General features: G+C 38.8%; 1 protein-coding gene across 1 annotated transcript; it reads right to left on the bottom strand.

The window, feature by feature from the left end:
* Positions 1–1,336: 1,336 nt before the first annotated feature.
* Positions 1,337–3,133, bottom strand: LOC110894088 (protein ALP1-like). Its single transcript, XM_022141263.1, has 2 exons — positions 2,354–3,133; positions 1,337–2,263 (listed from the first exon to the last, which is right to left on the bottom strand). Exons 1-2 carry the CDS (start codon positions 2,853–2,855, stop codon positions 1,413–1,415), a joined length of 1,353 nt encoding a protein of 450 aa, XP_021996955.1. The 5' UTR covers positions 2,856–3,133; the 3' UTR covers positions 1,337–1,412.
* Positions 3,134–23,503: the final 20,370 nt, after the last annotated feature.

The raw sequence follows: 23,503 nt of genomic DNA, 5'->3' as shown, positions 1-23,503 counted from the left end.
ATGTCTAGTCGAGAACTTATGAATCCAAATACCGGTACTTCTAAGCCTAACTCTGGACGTGCTCATTAAGGGTTACCTCTACATAACTATAAAGATGACAAGGAACAGTCTTTGTCTAACGTTTAATGGATACCAATTCCATGTCACGGAATCAAAACGTTATCCTTGCACGTCTACTAGCTGCGAGCTCATGTTTTCTTAGTTCGCGATATTATTAGTATTTAGTTAGTATTGTTCTTTCGATTCCATTCATCCATTGCATGCTAATACCCTTATCCATTCATGATTCATTAACCTATATCTTTCATGCATTTGTTTAAACTCACTTCAAGAACAACAACCAAATCATAACTAAAAATTTAAAGACCAAGAATAACCAAAGATTCGGTTTTAAACATTTGAACAACGATTTATTTCAGGTTGGCTTTGGTTATAAACATCCATCAAACCAGATTAAGTGAACTGAACCATTCCACAATTTTACAGTAAAGAAAACAAACTAATTTTGACAAGTGTCCATAAGTCATGTAAAAACAAACCTAATCAACTTAGATTAGATAAGATAAAATGGGTATTGCATTATAGAGTATTTGGTTGATTACAAAGTAAATTCTATGTAATTAGTGAGCTTTCATTGTGAAAGTGGAGCTTACATACTTACACTTGAATAAAAAAACACAAAATAATTGAGTAGTTGTGATGATGTGATCACCATCACTTTCGCTTTAAAAGTTTTATTATAACGAGTGACGAAATCAGACAATCTGTAATAAAATTATACAGATAAATAGTTTTATGAGACCATGTGTAGTGGTAGCAATTTATAATGCCCCCACCATGGGGCATTATATGACATGTGGCATCCTAGTCACACTTGGGCATTATAACAAAAGTGGTGTAGTGGGCATAATGCCCTATAATGCCCTACCAATCATTAAACAAAAAAAAAAAGAAAAACTATTTTCTCATTGGCTAGTCAAACCCATTCAAACCTTCCACAATTCATTTAGGCGTTTTCATTAAAACGCCAAACCCATTTTTCTTTGTCCTATAATGCCCTATAATGCCCTATGTAATGGAGAAGGGGGCGTTTTTTTGCCCTATAATGCCCCATAATGCCCCACTACACATGGTCTGACCATGCGTAATGGTGTAACATTATAATGCCCCCACCATGGGGCGTTTTGCGCCATGTGGCAGCCCAGTCAGCAAGGGGCATTATACCATAAAATGGTGTAGTGGGGCATTATTCAGATAATGCCCATGCAATCATTTCCCAATTATTTTTTTTAAACTTTAAATACTTTATTAAATAAAAAAAATACAATACTAGAAATAAAAAACATAAAATCCGATTAAATAAAAAAAATACTACAAATAAAAAAATTAAAATCCGAATATAAAAAAAAAGACTAGTTTTCATCTTCGCTTTCTTCACCCTCGTCCTCCGTTTCTTCCTCTCCCTCCGGTGGAACATACCGAACCGACCATGCGTGGTGTAGTAAATCAACCATTAACTGGGAATGGTACGGTTCGTAACGCAACTCTCGCGCGTTATTCACTCTTTCTTCCATTGACGCCTGCGGATGCTCTTCTTGAACGGCTTCTGGCACATAATTCTGGCATATTGCCTTTCCTTCGTCTTCCAAAATCATGTTGTGCATGATTATACACGCGTACATAGCATCTCTCATTTTTTGCTTGCTCCATGCACGACAAGGATTTCTCAAATAATGCCAGCGTTGTTTAAGAACCCCAAAGCATCTCTCAATGTCTTTTCGTGAAGACTCTTGAACCTTTTTAAAATATGCTCTTTTTTCATCAAAAGGATCACTATACGTTTTCACGAAAATCGAATACCTAGGATATATTCCGTCGCTCAAGTAATATCCATGAGGGTAATAGTTTCCATTTGCGTAAAACGACGCTTTAGGAGCTTTGCCAGAAATCCACTCCTCTAACAGCGGAGATTGTTCAAAAACGTTGATATCATTGCATGACCCGACCACGCCAAAGTAAGCAGACCAAACCCAAAGGTCCTGTGAAGCAACCGCCTGAAGAATAATAGTGGGTCCTTTTTGGTCACCACGTGTGTGTTGGCCTCGCCATGCAGTCGGGCAGTTATCCCAACGCCAATGCATGCAATCTATGCTCCCGATCATACCAGGCAAACCATGCTCGGCATTATGTACCTCGTAGATCTTTTGAAGGTCCTCCCATGTAGGCGTTCTAAGATAACGCGCACCGTACACATCAATTATACCTTTATAAAAAAAAAATAGTCACAAAAAAAAATTAAAGAAATTGTAAACATAGACAAAAAAAATAAAAGTGTAAAGTATAGGAATTTTACCGCGACAAAAATGCTCCAAGCTATCTCTCGTTGTTTTCTCCCCCATTTTTAGATACTCGTCATTGATGTCGGTAGTGTTTCCATAAGCAAGGATTCGTAACGCCGAGGTACACTTTTGGATACCGGTAAATCCAAGTTCCCCTCTCGCATCCGCTTTTTGTTTAAAAAAATCGTAGTTGGCTTCCAAGTCGTGGACTATACGTAGAAATAACCGCTTACTCATTCGGAAACGACGTCTAAACATTTCGTTCGAATATGTCGGCTCCTCGTCAAAATAATCCTTCATCAAACGATCGTGTGCCCCGCGTCGGTCTCGTTCAATATAACCTCTTTTACCTTTTTTGGCTTGTGGGCGACGACAATGCTCGGCATATCTCATCGCTAGTTTACAAGCACCCGTAACCGCCTCTTGCTCAACCTCCTCATCGGTTGAACCATCGCCATCCGCAAAAAACTCGTGATAGCAATAGTTTAGCATGGAGGAAGAACTAGGAGAATCCATCAAGTTTTTATAAAATTCTTGTATTTTTTAGAGAGTTTTTGTGATTATTTGAGTTGAAAATGTTTGAGGGTATATATATATATATATAGGGGGAAATAAAAAAAAAAAAAAATAAAAACTAGCCGTTAGCAACTAGCCGTTTGATTCGTCCGTTCCACATTCTCGAGCGTTTTAAAAATCACGCCAAAACAAATTTTTTTCAAAAAAAACGCCGGAAAACGCCCCGTGTAATGGCGAATCCGGCGTTATGCAGCGTTTTTTTTCAAATTTTTTTAAAAAAAACGCCCCGTTACGGGGGGTCTAATTGATGTTATTATATTATTTTAATTTAATTTAATACTAACTCATAACAGGATTAGTATACCAAGATTATATGTTGGCTGTGATATGTATCTTTTTTCGATGTGTGATTCTGATTGTATATGATATATCTGATTTTCTTAATTCACTTGAATATGTTTTAGAAGTATCACACGGGTGTTCGCACGATGCGGTGGGAACTGTTCGAAAACCTCTTAACTTGTAGCTTGGCCCAAAGCTTGCTCGAAAAAAAAAAACTAGCTAAAAAAACTCGATTTGAAATGACCTGAGCCGAGCCAGCTCTTTTGTAACCAAGCTGAGCTTGGCTCGACTCGTTGACTCATTCTTAGGCTCGTTTAACTTCAAACTTGAGCTTGAGCTTGAGCTGAGCCGAGCTACCTCGTTTAATTTGGAGCTCAAGCTCGAACCCACCCTGTCTCGACTCATTTATAACCCTAAAAATACAGGCACTCTTAATCACGTAATATGTTATTTTAAATTAAAAAGAAGCTATAATAATATCACACTCAAATTAAATAAATAAATCCTCGTTTTAATGGTGTAGCTTGTTTTTTTATTAAATATTAACGTATGAAAAATTATGTACTTTTAAAATCATGGGTAGTTGGTTTAAAAGTTAATAATATGTTTTAAAGTATTATATCACAGCGGAGGGTTCAAATGAATTTTTTTGTAAGAATAAAAAAATGAGTTTTAAGCCAATAGAAATTCTCTATTTATATGTGTATTTAATGTTATTGTAAAGATATATAGATAAATTTATAATTTCAATTAATTTATTTTATTCCGTTAAATTAGCTAACTAATTAAACTTGTAACTAATTTCTAAAATAGATTATTTCAAAACAACATAATTTACGGTCAATGACAATTTTCGATATGTATAGATAGCGTGTATGATAAACTTCGATATGTGTAGGATTAAATGTAGGATAAATTTTAAAATGTGTACGATAAAGTTAAGTTGTTGTTTTCAAATAAGCCTTCCCCTTATACCATATATTTTAAAAGTTGTTTTACTATGTAAAACTAAGTTGTTGTCTCCTTATATGTATTATAATATATTATAGATATAGTGGAGGATCAAATGAGAAGAAATTATCTGTAAGAATAAAAAAGAAGAAAATTCAACCAATAAAAATGCTTCATTTTACTTCATTTAATTTTTGTATTTAATATTAGTGTAAGAGTATATTTGTAAACTTAAATATATAAATCATTAATCGGTAGTCTTCCTTTTTAATAGCTAACTACATTAAATTTGTAACTTATTTTCAAAAAAAAAAAAAAAAAATTCAAAGAAGAAAAAAAATAATTTTAAGTGTAGGATAAATTACGAGGTGTGTAGAATAAATTTCAATATGTGTAGGATAAATTTTAAAACGTGTAGGATATATTTTATTGTGTGTTGTGTGTAGAAATTTTTTTTCTACTGTGGAGGATGATAGTCTTTATTACTTAATTAATTAATCAAAGATAATAATAAATGAAATGAGAGAAAAACTATTTAATATTTTGCAATTGTATCCTTTGTTCTTTTTCTTCTCAATTTAATTTTCTTCTTAAAGGAACCTCCCCCCTATAGATATATACACATGTATCTATATCACGAAACTAGTATTAAGCCCCTGCGTTGCAGCGGTTGTCATAAAACTGTGTTAAGTAGTAACAATACTATACCATTGTCAGCGACCACCAACACCGGAAAAACTTGTAAAAATAAATTAAATAAAAATGGGAAATAAATAACGCCGAGTGAAAGACAAACGTAAAATCTTTGAATCACGCACGCTCGCTGCTAAGAAATTAAACCGAAACATAAAACATAGAAAAAAATAACTAAGTCCATCCAGGACCTGCGTGTTGGACGAACTTGTCTAACACAGAAAAATAAATGTGACGTTACGGGCAATCAAACAGGAAAAAAATATATGAAAAAATGTTGAACCTCACACGCACGTTGAGGTGCTTTAACTCACAAAATTTAGAACGAAACGAAAAACTTGGAAAAGTTGAAAAGTATGGTGGACCAAAATTAAAAATAAAAAAGAGTCAGGATTAAATTGCAAAAGATGAAAAACTTTAGGTTAAAAGTAAAAAAAAACAAAGGGTCTAAATTGTAAAATTGAAGTTATTTATTAATTTTAGATAAAGATAAGGATAAAAATAAGTGATATCTATATATTGATTATTAGTTAATATTAATATTAAAAGAAATTTATTAAAAAATATAAATAAAATTTATGAGGTTGAAGGAGAGAATGCCATGTGGTATTATTTAGAGCCTTTTATTATAAGTTAGATTAGATTAGATATGCCATCATTTTGCTTCTTGTATTTTTATGATAAAATAATGAAACCCATTAGATATTATATAAAACTATTTAATTATACACGAGAATATAACGGGGATAATTACAAAGAAACCCTAATCAAATTATATATCCTAATTACAGTAAAGGTAATTACAATAAACCCTAACTAATTTATTTATACATATAATAAAGTAAACCAATTTGAGACACATGGCAATCGATGAGATTATCTAGAAATCTATTTTCCCTCCTAAAATATAATCCTTTTAGTTTCATAGTTAATCCTAAATTCAAAATAATAATAATAATAATAATAATAATAATAATAATAATAATAATAATAATAATAATAATAATAATAATCCTGAAATCTGATGTCCCTTCACATATCAATTTAATTTTATTATTATTTATCCGTTTAAAAAACATATAAAAGCAAATGATTATAAATTATACATATTTTATAGTAAAGATAAGTTTATAATTTCAAAGTAGAAAAATCACTTTAAAAACATAATCAACTTCAAATGGTTAATACCTTATCAACTTCAAACGTAATCTACTACTAATATATTTAGATTATTATAACAAAAATATTAGCACCAAAAAAAATATTCATTTATCGAACAACCAATTGATGAAAAACAATAGATTTATGAATATAAAACACGTATTAGTAATTAAAAATTATATTAAAATAAAATACTATATAAATTAAAATTGTAAGATTAAAGAAGAGGGTGTCACATGACATTATTTGAAATTCTTTATTTTATTTTATTATATATTTTATAATACTAATATACATCATCTTTGTATTAACTTATTTATGTCAATTGGTATATAAATGTCTCCCTCTTTAGTTTGTATTTACAAGAAATATTTATTAAATAGTTTAAATTGTTTAACCCGTGTAACACACGGGAACTAACCTAGTAAAATTTATATAACATTCCTTTATACTTGGAGCAAGAGGATATCGTGGAGTGAAAAAAATGAATATGCTCGTATAAAAAGAAAATGCAATCTGGGTTAAAAAACTATAAATAACCCACTAAAAATTATAGAGTAAGAAAAAGTTTTGTGCGCCAAAGATGAATCTAAATTCTAATGCCATAGTTGCGACAACAATAGTGCTATAGTGACAAGAGCTACAGATGCAACAATGGGAGCTATGACTGTGCAACACGACAACTGGAAGTGGCACGTCAATAGTGTTATGGAGACAAGAGCTAAAACCACAATAGTAGAAACAATGGTGTGACATCTTGACGATAATAACAAGAGCAAAAAAACCTAATATGTGTGTGTGTGCATGTGTGTACTAATGTACAATACATATTGGGGACAAAAATGAGACGAGGAAGAACAGAAAGTTGTCACACGAGGAGGACGATAGGGAAGGTGGGATGGCGACATGGTGGAAGAACGTTAGACTAAGGGGATGAAGAGGCACCCCCTCAGATTGAGCGTGTTAATGTTAATTTGATCGAAAAAATGGTGCCCTTTAACAATCACTTGACAACCCCCATTACCTAATCTTATCTAAACTAGAAACTAAAATCGTTCTATTCCATTCTAATCAAGTAGTCATTGTTCCAAATCAAAGGTTCGAGGTCTTGAAAACCGCAATCAAAATAGCTCTTCTCTAGTCGCTAGGTCTGGAATCGAAATATGGGAATCACAAGTTGCATGTGTATTGTTCGAAATCGAAATTACAAGTCGTCAGGGTCTTGAATCGGCACAACCTGACAATAAAAAGCAAATCTATCACAAGTTTAAGCTTCCATCTAATTGCACATTCATTACCATGTTAGTTAATTATTTCTTATGTTACATTTGTAACAACAAAAGCAACTAAATGTCATAAACTCAACTAATGAACAAAATGCAGCAACATAACCAACAGAAACAATGCATATAATTACCAACGGTAAACATAAAACCATAACCATCAACTTAAATAGATAAGTGACCAAAATAACATTGCAACATCATAAGCATGCTAATAACAACAAAAACAAGCACAGACTACGAAATAATAACATCATAACGACACAAAGCAGAACTAGGTATGACAACAAAAAACTATTGAAATGTAGTTCCCTAGATATTGATCAGCAATACCTAAGATAACAGACTCAGCTAAGTATAAATAATCCAAATTCACAGTAAAAAAATCTCCAGCTAGTCCGATCCATAACCAAACCGAACCCCAACGCTGATCGAAAAGTTGTTAGTCTAGCACTCGAACAGGTCAACAAATCAAATTCTTGGGGTTTTCCGGTGTTTGATTTCTATTTTGTTTCTTAATGTTTATAAATTCATCAATATTTTTACTACAATCGTCTTGACCCCTTTCAACCAAGCCATTATAGACAGTCCATTTTGTGCCTACCTTGAGAAAAGATACTGGATCCGCCACTGGATGATGATCTGGTGGTGGTAGCAGTGGACATAGAGAGAAAAATAGAATATAAGAACTCACAGAGTATGATACCATGTAGAATAATGGATACCCGAGAGTTATTACACATTAATCAGTTAATCAACTATAAATATTAGAAAACTGTTATAAACCAGACATTTTAGGCCCAACCCATTACTTATGGGCTTTAGGGTTTATAGTTATGTTTATCTATATGTAATGTTGAATAGAATGAAGAATGATAATTCAGTTTATCTCTATTTTGTTTTTAGTTTTTATCACGTTATCAGCACGAAGTGCTCACCCAAACACTCTTGCATCTATCGTTTCACCATCTTCGAATTTAATCATGATTCATGTGTCAAAGCCGTGACTTCCTTGCTAAGACCGGTATTCTTACAATTCCGAATGCAAGCCGTTACAACCCAACGACTATCATTGATTCCAAACGCAAGACGGTGTGGTTTATTGGAGCAACCACAATCCCGCACAGGTCCGATTTCAACTTTTGTTTCGTCTTTCGTCCATCCAGGTAACCTCGCACACCTTTAATTTTACATAAGTATTATTAGTTGAATACATAGAACAGAACAATTTGGTTTGGGTACTTGGGATCTGAAAACCGTTGTGGCGGTTGTGCGTAAAAATCAATAATTCGCACAACTAAACTGGTTCAGTCATTCAGATTTTGTTTGTAGATCTTGTTTGGTCAGTATACTATTCATCATCGGCCATTGATTCTTTGCTACCCATAGCCTTCTCTAAAGAAAGCATTAAGTGAGAAAATTTTTTCGGCTGGCTGCAAAAAGAAAAAAAAAGATATTAGTAACAGTTTGGAATGTTGTTTATGTGATAAAAAGAAAGAAGGGAGAGAAACTTAAATGAAAAAAATAGTACATAATCCTTCTTTTAAGTAAACATATTATAGTTAATTTATGATTGAAATAAACGTGAATGGATTTATTTAGATTTTATATAATCTATGTTTAAAATTAAAAGATTGGTTTAAACATTGTTTCACACAACAATATATACTTCTATGATTATAACAAATTATTTTATCAATACGATAAATTACAGATTTGTGTTAAAGCATTTTAATTGATTAGAATCGATACCTTCTGCTAATTGAGTATGGTGGTGCCGGATTTTCTCCGATGCAGTTCTAAAGCGAACCCCCCTTTCTACCCTTTTTATATGAACTGATTTTCTTTATTAATAAATTTTGATCCACAACAGTTGTTATACCCAGATCACGTGTATTTTTATATTTTGGCCCAATAGTAGCAACCAAAACTCTATCCCAATACTTTCAAGGATATGTTGCATAACAACTGTTAAACATCAAATCAAATGCATATATAATGATATTTTTGTAAAGAGTTAATTACTGTTTTCGTCCATGTGGTTTGTTAAAAATTACTATTTCAGTCCATTAGTTTAAAAATTGCGATTTCAATCATTATGGTTTTATTTTCGTAACCATTTCAGTCCATGTGGTTTCACTTTAGTAACCATTTCAATCCATTTATTCTGTAAGTACAGGGACTGAAATGGTTACGAGGTGGACTGAAATGGTTACGAAAGTGAAACCACAGGGACTGAAATCGCAATTTTTAAACTAATGGACTGAAATAGTGATTGTTGACAAACCACAGGGACGAAAATAGTAATTAACTCTTTTGTTTATTATTTCGTTAAGTATCCGAGATATATACTATTATATGTCGTACATCCATACATATGAAAGTATCACACATATATGTAGTATTATAAATGTTTTTTTGAACAGTATATCAATTCTATTTCTTGGTACACCATACACTTAAGCTTTCCACAAAGTTAAATTCTTAATACTTAATTCTATGACTGCACAAAAAGATTTTAACATCCATAGTCCTTCATATGCAACAACAAATAGTACATTGCACCGTAACAACTTGTATATGCACCAGTTCTTTCTTTCGTTTGCAATTATACGAAAATAGCCTAGAACCTGTAGGTCTAACTAAAGAGGACCTGAAGTTCTCATACAACATACATTGTATACATAGACTCATTTTTAAATGCACCCCTACACACCTCTTGCAATGTTTAATTTTACTTCTTTGCATTAACTTTTATTTATTTTTACTTCCTGAAGAAATATGTATACTTGCTCCAGTAGAGCTATTATTGGTGATGAATGTCTGGTAGATAGCGGTAGTACTAACACTATTCTCAAAGATATGAAATTTTTCTCTGAGTTGTCTCCAGCAGAGTCACTAATTGGTACTATATCTAGTGTCAGTAACCTTATCGAAGGCTCTGGCAGAGCACACATAACATTATCTTCGGGTACCCAACTCATTATTGATAATGCATTATATTCTAGTAAATCCAGAAGAAATTTACTTAGCTTTATGTAACACCTCGAATTTTTGTGTCCAATAATGTGCTAACACGTGTCATTTGTTTACACGTGGCATTGATAATAAATAAAGGACTAATTTTGACAAACCTTGAAAGTATATAAATTCGAGGGTTATAAATGTCAACAAGGGTAAATATACTGTATAGTAACCCTAAATAATGCTTGAACCTTCAAACGAATAAATCATAGATCGTACGGAAGCGAAACGCGGAAGAAAGTGAGAGATTACGAGCTACAGGGGTTAACTGTGCCAACATGTTTAATTATACCTCTGAGTGACCCTTTAACATTCCCAAGGCTTCGTAACAGTATTATACGCTCACTAGAATATACTGTATAAATTCCGCGAAGTTCCGTCTTAAAACGAAAGAGTTATACTCAAATTCGTATGAGAAGGGTTAAAAGCGTCAACAGTGAAAGTTAAGGCTTTCCAAATAATTAATAAACTAACCGGGGACTTAATAATGCGGGTAAATAACACGAGGCCCCTATCGGTAAATAACCGAGGGCCAAACCGCAAAGTTACCCCTTCAAACCCGAAAGGTCAGGTAAATCATTACGAAAGATTTCGTTATTAATTACCAGGATTTCGTAATCATGACAAAAGATTTTAAAAATCTGAAAAACAAACCTCTCGCGACCCACGTGAAGTTTAAGCTTAAGTTGAGGCGGGCCGCGAGCCACCTCAATTACGCGTCTGATTTCTTAAACTCAGGCGACCCGCGTAAAAGTGCATGGGAACTCCCATGCGGGTCGCGTGAGACGCCCAGATGCAGAAAGTTAGTGTTTTCTTGACTTTTGAGCATTATGTGTCACACCCCCAAAATCCACACGCGGAGTACCACCGCTTGGGAGCGTGACATGACCAGGATCAAGCCATCAATCATATCAAACATAGCATTTAATAATAATAAAAGTCATTAAAGTAGTTCATCATGACATGATCGATGTTTCAAAACCAAGCATTGTTTAAGTAGCGGAAGCATTGTTGTAAACCCAAGTTAAAAATACTGAAATGTCATAAGTGTCCAACAAAGTAATACGATCCTTGTCCACAACGACCGACTCCTCTTTGTGCAAGCTCCATGTACCTAACGATCTGCAAGGCATGTAACAGAATGATCAACAAACTAGTTGAGCGAGTTCACAGTAAGTAAGTGCATAACAGTAAGTAACGGGTGGCTCTACTGGGCCGATAGTAAGTTGTATAGGTGGGGGCTTCCCATGTTATGTGACCACTAGACTATTCGTATCAACTACTCGTATCATCCCTGTTCTTCTTCCGAGAACAGTAGCGCGTATGGGGTGTACGTAGGTTTTACGCACATATCCTTCACAACCGAGGATAGGAGACGCGGGGGTGTACGTGGGTTTCACGTACGTATCCTTTGTACCGAGGATAGAAGTAAGTAATGCGTACACGTAGGTTTTACGTGCGTGCCTGACATCCGAGGCAGTGATTGGCATATGACCACGTAGGTGTTATTCTAACCTACGGAACCGTCCTGACATCCGAGGATCATGGTAGATGATAGTCTAGGAAAAGCATATGTACGTTCTTAGTCAATTGTAACCTTTATCCCATTCCCACGACCCGGGAATCCCATGCCTTAGTAGGAGTGTGAACTCACCTGGGTTTGCTCGGCAGACAATAAAATGCTCAAGTATACAGTAAGAGATCAACCACGTCCTATCATGGTTACTTATGCAAGTTAGGTTCGTACTCAACTATTGCACGTATAAGCTACACGTATGTATACACATATAATCATGGCAATAATCACGTATGCATGTGAACAGGTAAGAGCATAGCATTAACATTCATGTGCGATCCAATGTCTAAGCCCGAAATACAAACAGCCCAAATATCATGTCGGCCCAACCAGGTAAGCAGTCATATAACAATCATAAGTCCAATAGGCAGTCAATCGCACAAATCCAATTATTTGACCCAATTGATTGGGCCCGTAACAATGAAAGCCCAAAACAGTGTACGTGCAAAGGTGGTCTCGAGTCGCAACCGGCGATCTCGAGTCGCAACGGAGGGTTACGAGTCGCAACAGCTGGTTACGAGTCGCAACAGCTGGTCTCGGCTCGTCATGGTCTGGTTACGAGTCGCAACGGGACTCGCAACCGTGGTTTCGGTTCATGCTGCTTATGGTCTCGAGTCGTGATTGTGAGGTTTCGACTCGCAATCCAAGTCGCAACCGGATGTGTAACTTGTTTCCATAATTTATGCAACAATCATCCCGTGATTCAAGCTAACACTTAGGCAGTTTCGGAAACAGATCAAATCAACGTTTATTCATCATTCAATCATATTCATAACACCTTCAAAATCATCATTAGTATGTTCATAACAGCATCAAAACAATTAATCGGATTAGCACACAAACCTGAACCGAGTCATAATCATATCATCGGACTAGCATGCAACCTAACCGGTTATCATTCATACAAAAACCTGATTATTTCTATCATCATACAATCAATCCGAGGACCAAGCATAAACAACATAATCTAATCGGCCAACAATCTAACCGGCCCTAGTTTAATATCATGCAACTCTAATCGGTTTAACATATACTTGGACCGATTTGATCAAACCATACACGACATCACAACAAAACAGAAAATCATAAACTCAACTAACCGAGATGGAGAGAAGGGATCCGGATTCAACAAGCTTTGATGCGTGTATCACTTCGGCAGCCCTTGGTTCCGAGTTGAGAGAGAGTTTGTGCGTGTGTGTGTTCTTGGTTGCAAGGAGAATTGTGAAAACTAGCAACCCTAATTGTGTATGCATACGTATAAGAGGAGTGGGCCGGAACCTCACTTGGGCCGCCTTGTGGTCTCGAGTTGGGTGTGTGGCCCGAATGGGCTTGTATGCGGTTGGGTTAACATTTGATTCACATAACATATGCATTCTCATTAAATCATATAGCACATAATAACACACGTAGTCACATAATTATATGTTCACATAAGTACGTAACATCATAACATTCATTAACTCAAGGTGTCATAGGCACGTAGTGTTACATCACAGTAAGTCTAAAGTTCGAGTTGTCACATTATCCCCAACTAATTGGAAATTTCGTCCCGAAATTTGGTATGCACTCACTGAGGAAGCTAGGTAAACTGTACTGTTCACTGGTTTTCCTGGGGTGTCACATCCTCCCCCCGTTGATCTGGAATTTCGTCACGAAATTCCGAAGTAGTAGCTTCAGCCTCAGTAGTGGTAGCATTGGTTTCGAATAACTGGGGGTACTTTTCTGTCATCCTGTCTTCGCGTTCCCAGGTGTACTCTGGGCCACGTTTGGAGTTCCAACGAACTCGAACAAGAGGGATTCTCTTGTTTTTGAGGACCTTCACATCCCGGTCCGTGATTTCAACTGGTTCCTCGACGAACTGCAACCGCTCGTCGATAGTGAGTTCCTTAAAAGGAATGATGAGGTTTTCATCTGATAGGCACTTCTTTAAGTTCGATATATGAAAGACATTATGAACTGCTCCGAGTTCAGCTGGTAGGTTCAACTTGTAGGCTACTTTGCCAATCTTTTCGATGATTTCGAATGGTCCGACGTACCGCGGATTCAGTTTGCCCCGTTTGCCAAAACGTACCACACCCTTCCAGGGTGAGACTTTCAGTAAAACCCGGTCCCCGACCTGAAATTCCAAAGGCTTTCTACGCTTGTCCGCGTAGGCTTTCTGACGGTCGCGTGCTGCCGCCATGCGTTGTCGTATCTGTGCTATCTTTTCTGTGGCGTCCACTACAATCTCTGGACCCGTGATCTGACTATCCCCCACCTCTGCCCAACAGAGAGGTGACCGGCATTTACGTCTGTACAATGCCTCGAATGGAGCAGCTTGGATGCTGGTGTGATAACTGTTATTATACGAGAACTCCACCAAAGGGAGGTGCTTTTCCCAGCCGTTGCCGAAGTCTATGACGCATGCCCGAAGCATGTCTTCAAGAGTTTGGATCGTTCGCTCAGACTGCCCATCCGTCTGAGGATGATATGCTGTGCTCATGTCTAATCGTGAGCCGAAAGATTTATGCATTGCTTGCCATAGCTCTGACGTGAATCGTGCATCGCGATCCGAAATAATAGAGGTGGGCACTCCGTGCCTCGAAACAACTTCTTTAAGATAGACGTCTGCGAGAGTGGAGAATTTGTCCGTTACCTTAATCGGCAGGAAGTGTGCAGACTTGGTGAGTCGATCAACTATGACCCATATTGTATCATTCCCACGCTGAGATCTAGGTAAGCCTGTAACAAAATCCATGGAAATTTCTTCCCATTTCCATTGCGGTATCTTAGGCTGCTGAAGTAGACCAGCTGGCTTCTGATATTCAACCTTGACTCTCGCACAGGTCAAACATTTTCCAACGTACGTAGCGATGTGGGCCTTCATGCTAGGCCACCAATAAGTAGTGCTGATGTCGTGGTACATTTTATCCGACCCTGGATGTACCGAATAGCGAGACTTGTGAGCTTCATCCATTACAAGTTCGCGTAGACCGCCATAAAGTGGGACCCAAATACGCCCCGTTACGTAGTAGGCGCCGTCTGCCTTCTGTTCCATTCGTTGTCGTGAGCCGCGTAAGGCTTCAGCCTTGACGTTTTCGGGTTTCAATGCTTCTACCTGAGCATTTCGTATCTGTGCTGGAAGGCTAGACTGAATCGTAAGCTGTAGCGCTCGCACGCGCCGTGGTAGAGTGTCTTTCCGACTGAGGGCATCAGCCACAACATTGGCTTTGCCTGGATGATACTTGATAGCGCATTCGTAATCGTTAAGTAACTCAACCCATCGTCGTTGACGCATGTTCAAATCCTTTTGCTTAAGGATATGCTCGAGACTCCTGTGATCGGTGTAAATCGTGCACCTGGTACCGTACAGGTAGTGTCGCCATATCTTAAGCGCGAAAACAACAGCTCCCAGCTCTAAATCGTGCGTCGTGTAGTTCCGTTCATGAACCTTTAATTGACGAGACGCGTAGGCAATAACTTTCTCCCGCTGCATCAATACGCAACCCAGACCCTGTATTGATGCGTCACAATATACTACGAAGTCATCTGTGCCCTCTGGCAATGAAAGAATAGGTGCGCTGCAAAGCCTATCCTTTAGATACTGAAAAGCAGTTTCCTGCGTGTTGCCCCAACGGTAGGTGACACCCTTCTGTGTCAGTAGCGTAAGTGGTTGCGCGATCTTCGAGAAATCCTTGATAAACCGTCTGTAGTAACCTGCCAAACCCAAGAATTGGCGTATTTCCGTTGGCGTTCGTGGTGCAGGCCAGTTTCTGATCGAATCTACCTTGGATGGATCGACATGGATCCCATCCCTGTTCACTACATGGCCTAAGAAATGGACTTCACGAAGCCAGAAGTCGCATTTCGAGAACTTAGCGTACAGCTGTTCCTTCCGAAGGAGTTCCAAAATTAGGCGTAGATGCTGCTCGTGTTCCTCCTGACTCTTGGAGTAAATCAGAATGTCGTCGATGAAAACAATGACGAACTTGTCGAGATAGGGTTTGCACACCCTGTTCATAAGATCCATAAATACGGCAGGCGCGTTCGTTAACCCGAACGGCATGACAAGAAACTCGTAGTGACCGTAACGAGTTCTGAAGGCTGTCTTGGAGACGTCCTCATCCCGGACTCTCAACTGATGGTATCCTGACCGTAGGTCGATCTTGGAATAGTAACACGACCCTTGCAACTGGTCGAATAAGTCGTCTATGCGTGGAAGAGGATAACGGTTCTTCACCGTCACCTTGTTCAGTTCCCTGTAGTCTATACACATCCTGAACGTACCGTCTTTCTTTTTCACGAAAAGCACTGGAGCTCCCCAAGGCGAAGAGCTTGGACGAATGAAGCCCTTTTCCAAGAGCTCTTGTAGCTGCTTTGACAATTCTTCCAATTCTGATGGAGCTAGACGATATGGTGCGCGAGCTATGGGTGCTGCTCCTGGAGCGAGCTCGATCTGAAATTCAACCTGACGATGAGGCGGTAAGCCAGGTAAATCTTCAGGAAACACCTGAGGGAAGTCACGTACGACTGGTATATCCTCTAATTTCTTTTCCTTTACTGATGCGTCTGAAACAAGAGCCAAAATGGCTGTGTGACCTTTACGTAAGCACTTCTGAGCCTTCAAGAATGAGATGATGCCAACCACAGCACCACTCTTGTCGCCTTGGACTTCGAGAGGTTCTTGACCAGAACGTGGAATACGAATGATCTTCTCACTGCATAAGATTTCTGCCTGGTGTTGGGATAACCAATCCATCCCAATCACGACGTCGAAACTTCCCAAAACTATGGGAATGAGATCAATAGAGAAGGCTTGACCAGCTAGGATAAGATTACAACCCTGAACTACGTGCGTGGCTTCTAGACTTTTACCGTTAGCTAACTCTACTACATGTTTGATGGGTAAAAGTGTTGGTGCACGTTTTAGCAGTTGACACATTTTCACAGACATATAGCTTGTATCCGCACCCGAATCAAACAAAACAGTAACGTAAATATTGTCGAGGAGAAACTTACCCATAACAACGTTGGGATCGTTCACTGCGTCACCTCGTCCTAGCACAAAAGCACGACCCCGAGCTTCGTTGCCGTTGTTATTTCCTCCGTTGTTGTTGTTGCCGTTGCCCTGGTTGTTGTTGTTGTTGTTCTGGTTCCTGTTGAGCTGTGGGCAGTGTCTCTTGATGTGGCCTTCAGCACCACAATTGTAGCATCCCTTGTTGCCCTGTTGTTGGTTAGGCTGAGCGTGAGACCGCTGCTGATTTTGGTTCGCAGGACGAAGGCTTCTACAGTCTTTGGCCTCGTGACCCATCTTGAGGCATCTTTGACAACGACCCTTGGTACACTGGCCGTTGTGGTGCCTGTTGCAGTTGTTGCACTTTGGAAGATTTCCGCGATATCCACCCTGCCTGTGGCTACCTGACGACTGCTGGTTAGGGCTTTGATAGTTGTCAGTCTTTCGCTGCTGATTCTGGGACTGAACCGAAACTGATGCTTTGCTTGAATCCCCCTCCCATTTCCTCTTGTTGTCACTGAGGGTAACGGGAGTAGCTGAAGGAGTGACTGTAGCAGTAGCGCTGACACGCTTAGGCAGTTTATTCTGATCCACTGCCTGATCGGTGATGCGATGAGCGAGACGCTGGATTTCCTGGATGTTGTCGAGGTTAGCCGAGGTAACGTGGCTCTGGATTTCGGGTGCCAACCCCTTGAGATACATCTCGATACGCTTGTATGGAGGGTCTACCATAGTTGGACACAGCACGGCCAGCTCGTTTGACCGCTTGGTATACGCTTCAATCTCCGACCCAACCATTTTCAGATTATACAGCTCGTCTTCTAGCTTGTGAATATCTTCACGCGTACAATACTCTCTCTTGATAAGTTCCTTAAAATCGTTCCAGGGTGTGGCGTTAGCAGCTGCCAACCCCAGAATTTGCACCTGCGCGTTCCACCAGGTTAGCGCGATTCCTTCTAAAGTGCCGGTGGCGTATTTCACCCTGCGTGCCTCAGGGCATTCACACATTTCGAATACTGATTCTAGCTTCTCGAACCAGTGGAGGAGTCCAACCGCTCCTTCTGTGCCGCTGAACGTGCCGGGACGGCAGTCCATAAAGTTCTTGAATGTGCAGACAGGCTGCTGCGCGTGTTGACCTGCTTGAGCTGCTGCAACTGCCGCAGCAACTTGGGCTTGAACAAGAGCCTCTAACTGGGCTTGTGTCATGTTAATTCTTCCAGCCATTGATCTTCATGTCAAAGGCGAAATAGGTGAGAAAAGTTCGCGAATAGTGCGATGACAGAAAAGTGTAAGCACGTAAGGGTTCTTAAGCAATAGCAAATAGTGAGCGTTGTAGTCTAAGTATACCACGAGTAAAGTTCTAAGTAATTCTAGCAAGTAGGCAATAAACATAAACCTTATTACCTAAAATGTCGAGTCTTGCACGTGGAGCGAAGCGTCGTTGTGGATCGTTGAGAGCACTGTTCGGGTTATAGTCTGGTTTTAATAAAAACTTTTTCCCGTATTAAAACCAAGTTCTCTATAACCAATGGCTCTGATACCAATCTGTCACACCCCCAAAATCCACACGCGGAGTACCACCGCTTGGGAGCGTGACATGACCAGGATCAAGCCATCAATCATATCAAACATAGCATTTAATAATAATAAAAGTCATTAAAGTAGTTCATCATGACATGATCGATGTTTCAAAACCAAGCATTGTTTAAGTAGCGGAAGCATTGTTGTAAACCCAAGTTAAAAATACTGAAATGTCATAAGTGTCCAACAAAGTAATACGATCCTTGTCCACAACGACCGGCTCCTCTTTGTGCAAGCTCCATGTACCTAACGATCTGCAAGGCATGTAACAGAATGATCAACAAACTAGTTGAGCGAGTTCACAGTAAGTAAGTGCATAACAGTAAGTAACGGGTGGCTCTACTGGGCCGATAGTAAGTTGTATAGGTGGGGGCTTCCCATGTTATGTGACCACTAGACTATTCGTATCAACTACTCGTATCATCCCTGTTCTTCTTCCGAGAACAGTAGCGCGTATGGGGTGTACGTAGGTTTTACGCACGTATCCTTCACAACCGAGGATAGGAGACGCGGGGGTGTACGTGGGTTTCACGTACGTATCCTTTGTACCGAGGATAGAAGTAAGTAATGCGTACACGTAGGTTTTACGTGCGTGCCTGACATCCGAGGCAGTGATTGGCATATGACCACGTAGGTGTTATTCTAACCTACGGAACCGTCCTGACATCCGAGGATCATGGTAGATGATAGTCTAGGAAAAGCATATGTACGTTCTTAGTCAATTGTAACCTTTATCCCATTCCCACGACCCGGGAATCCCATGCCTTAGTAGGAGTGTGAACTCACCTGGGTTTGCTCGGCAGACAATAAAATGCTCAAGTATACAGTAAGAGATCAACCACGTCCTATCATGGTTACTTATGCAAGTTAGGTTCGTACTCAACTATTGCACGTATAAGCTACACGTATGTATACACATATAATCATGGCAATAATCACGTATGCATGTGAACAGGTAAGAGCATAGCATTAACATTCATGTGCGATCCAATGTCTAAGCCCGAAATACAAACAGCCCAAATATCATGTCGGCCCAACCAGGTAAGCAGTCATATAACAATCATAAGTCCAATAGGCAGTCAATCGCACAAATCCAATTATTTGACCCAATTGATTGGGCCCGTAACAATGAAAGCCCAAAACAATGTACGTGCAAAGGTGGTCTCGAGTCGCAACCGGCGATCTCGAGTCGCAACGGAGGGTTACGAGTCGCAACAGCTGGTTACGAGTCGCAACAGCTGGTCTCGGCTCGTCATGGTCTGGTTACGAGTCGCAACGGGACTCGCAACCGTGGTTTCGGTTCATGCTGCTTATGGTCTCGAGTCGTGATTGTGAGGTTTCGACTCGCAATCCAAGTCGCAACCGGATGTGTAACTTGTTTCCATAATTTATGCAACAATCATCCCGTGATTCAAGCTAACACTTAGGCAGTTTCGGAAACAGATCAAATCAACGTTTATTCATCATTCAATCATATTCATAACACCTTCAAAATCATCATTAGTATGTTCATAACAGCATCAAAACAATTAATCGGATTAGCACACAAACCTGAACCGAGTCATAATCATATCATCGGACTAGCATGCAACCTAACCGGTTATCATTCATACAAAAACCTGATTATTTCTATCATCATACAATCAATCCGAGGACCAAGCATAAACAACATAATCTAATCGGCCAACAATCTAACCGGCCCTAGTTTAATATCATGCAACTCTAATCGGTTTAACATATACTTGGACCGATTTGATCAAACCATACACGACATCACAACAAAACAGAAAATCATAAACTCAACTAACCGAGATGGAGAGAAGGGATCCGGATTCAACAAGCTTTGATGCGTGTATCACTTCGGCAGCCCTTGGTTCCGAGTTGAGAGAGAGTTTGTGCGTGTGTGTGTTCTTGGTTGCAAGGAGAATTGTGAAAACTAGCAACCCTAATTGTGTATGCATACGTATAAGAGGAGTGGGCCGGAACCTCACTTGGGCCGCCTTGTGGTCTCGAGTTGGGTGTGTGGCCCGAATGGGCTTGTATGCGGTTGGGTTAACATTTGATTCACATAACATATGCATTCTCATTAAATCATATAGCACATAATAACACACGTAGTCACATAATTATATGTTCACATAAGTACGTAACATCATAACATTCATTAACTCAAGGTGTCATAGGCACGTAGTGTTACATCACAGTAAGTCTAAAGTTCGAGTTGTCACATTATGAACGATCAATCTCCAATAAATGAGGCATGGGCGCCCCCTACTCGACCCATAGCCCTCTGGGACACCTACCCATCATCTCTGGACTGTTGTAGGTGTTTGTAATGATCATAGATGCTTGGCATTGGCTATAAATAGCCACATTATGCACATAACATTCACAACACCAAAAACACACATCTCTGGTCATTGCAAGAGCCCTCAAGTCCTCTTCTCTGCTCTATAATCAGCTCTCAACTTCTGTAAGTTGCCTAGATCATTTGTAATTCAGTTTATGCTTAGTAAATAGCTAGAAAACAAACCGTCGTAAATACGGTTTGACTTTAAATTAAATACATGATGGTTCTGTCTTATGACGAATCAAAGGTGGTTATAAGTTGGTATCAATGAGGGTAATAAACCTCTAAAAGGGTTCCCCCTGATCACCACTCTAACTATGTCAAATATCGAGTCAAACGTGCGGTTAAAAAGTCAACAGAAAGCTATTTTAGCAATTTATGCATAATCTGTAATGTATATGTTATGAAACCTGTTTTGACACTTATAAAACATGATATTAAGTATATAAACTTGTTTGCGCTCGTTTGAATCGATCATTTGCTATATTGACCCGGTTCGGAGCCGAATGTCGCAAAAGTTTGACTTTTGCTTTGACTTCAGTTCTGACCCGTTTTAGTGAGGTATAGATATACCTTAGGACTCTCTCAGGACCAGGTTACATGATGGTATCAACCTCTGTGATCGGTTCATGAGTTATCCGAGTCTTTTGCGCATTTCCGTCATTCGCCTAAAAGTTGACCGTAACGGCCTTTTGAAATTAAAACGAGTATTTCGGACACGAGAACGGACCAGAACCTTGCTTATTAAATTATAAGCATGTCCTTAAAGTTTCACGTCAATCCGAGGTCTAGAATGAGAGTTATGCTAAATGGCGCATTTAAAGTAAACTTTAGTAATTAATGGCGCAATTAGCATAACACCTATCTAAACCAAGATTTCGTCACCAAAACTTTTACCCACTGTATTAAAATAATATTTTGGGAATTTTAAAGATTTTTAATAATTTTTACCTCGCTCATAACCTGCGGTTATGGCTACGGTTCGGTAAATACCGAATATGCCCTTTTCGGCCAAAACATGAGTTCTACAAGGTCTTTTGACCCGATTCCAGTTGCTACTGGTTTTAAATAATAAATAAAGTATTTTAAGCTTTATAAGCTGTTCGGGAAACTCAGATTTCCTGTAGAACTCGAAAGGCTCTTTAAAAGTCTTTAAAATGACCGAAAAACCCCTACGGGGCATAATATTAACTTAAACTCGTTACGGGCATCACGGATGGTATCCTACTGATACCACAACCCATTTAAGGCATATTGACTTAGGAAATAAGCGTACGACTCTCATGGTTAACCGTTTCGCCTATCGCGCGCACGGTTCGGCTTATGAAACTAGTTTTCGTAAATTAGCCGATACGGGTCAAATTATATTATTTGGACCCCAAAATCCAGAGTGTGAACCATAAACCCATATAAAACAAGTCTCTGAACTTGTTGGGTCAGAATCGCACTCCATTCTCGGTTTTCGCCTTTTCGCGCGATTAAACCATATCTATATATATCGGAACCAACCGGTCTAGGCTACGGCCATTATAACGACTCGTTAGGATTCTAAGAGGTTAATTAAAAACCTTCGTTCCAGATTAGGAGCCCCAGTAAAAGCTATCGGTGATTTAATCCAAATTAAGGAAATATACTTGCAAAGGTAAATACTTTAACTTATTTCCCCTATATGGGCTTGGGTTACGGTATGTTAATACCGCTTGATTGAGCATTGTATTCTTCCATCGCTTAGGTGGTTAATTAAATAATATGATCGGCTCATTTAAACAGTTTTGTTTCTTATAAGCCTTTGGGGGGTTTAATGACCGTTGTCCCGGATATCCTTGGCATCATTTTACGAAATGGCCACGACCATCGACATCCCGGTGTAGGCGTACATCCGGTATATATTGTCGACATTAAATTAAAAGACGTAGCCGTTGGTTTTTATACTACGGTTTTACGCAATGTGGTGTGTCTATAAATCTTTAACCCGGCACGACCCGGGCTACTGAACGCAATAAAAGAACATGTAAAACGTTCACAAGATTTTATTATAATTTTTCCAAGTTATAAAAGAGTTTGTGCCTTGTGCATTCAAATCAATTTTAAACAAACATTTTCAAATGTGTCAGTTGAATGTATTTACCAGTGTAAACTGACGTATTTTCCCCAAAAAGATTAAATGCAGGTACTATACGTAATGGACTGGTATAGGCATCCTAAGCATCGTACATAGTCTCGCAAACTCGATGCTGCATCTGAATGAACAATATTTATTACTTTTGATCCGCTGTGGATATATTCAACTTCTGTAATACATTTGATATTACAACCAGAGGTTGAAGTTTATATATTTATCTTTAAGCTTCCGCTGTGCATTATATAATTGTGTGGTTTGACTATATTGTTGCCAACATCGTCACGGTAATCCCCCACCGGGCCCACCGGTGAGACACGTGGAAATCGGGGTGTGACAGGTTGGTATCAGAGCCAACATTGAGCGAGTTAAACACTATCCTATTGTGTTTAATCTCAATGACACAATTGCACATACTTGAGTCTAGACAAGAATTTAGGACAAATTCGAATTGTTATTCCAATTTTGTCTTTTCTTTTATTATTATTGGAATTTAAAGTTTTATAAAGCAGGAAAATGCCACCTGTTATATTCCGAGGAAGAGGAAGGGGAAGAAGAGGCAGAGGAGAAATCGT

This window comes from Helianthus annuus, chromosome 12, assembly GCF_002127325.2.
Source record: "Helianthus annuus cultivar XRQ/B chromosome 12, HanXRQr2.0-SUNRISE, whole genome shotgun sequence".
In the NCBI taxonomy this organism is placed as follows: domain Eukaryota; kingdom Viridiplantae; phylum Streptophyta; class Magnoliopsida; order Asterales; family Asteraceae; genus Helianthus; species Helianthus annuus.
This window is presented reverse-complemented; position numbering and strand designations above follow the sequence as displayed.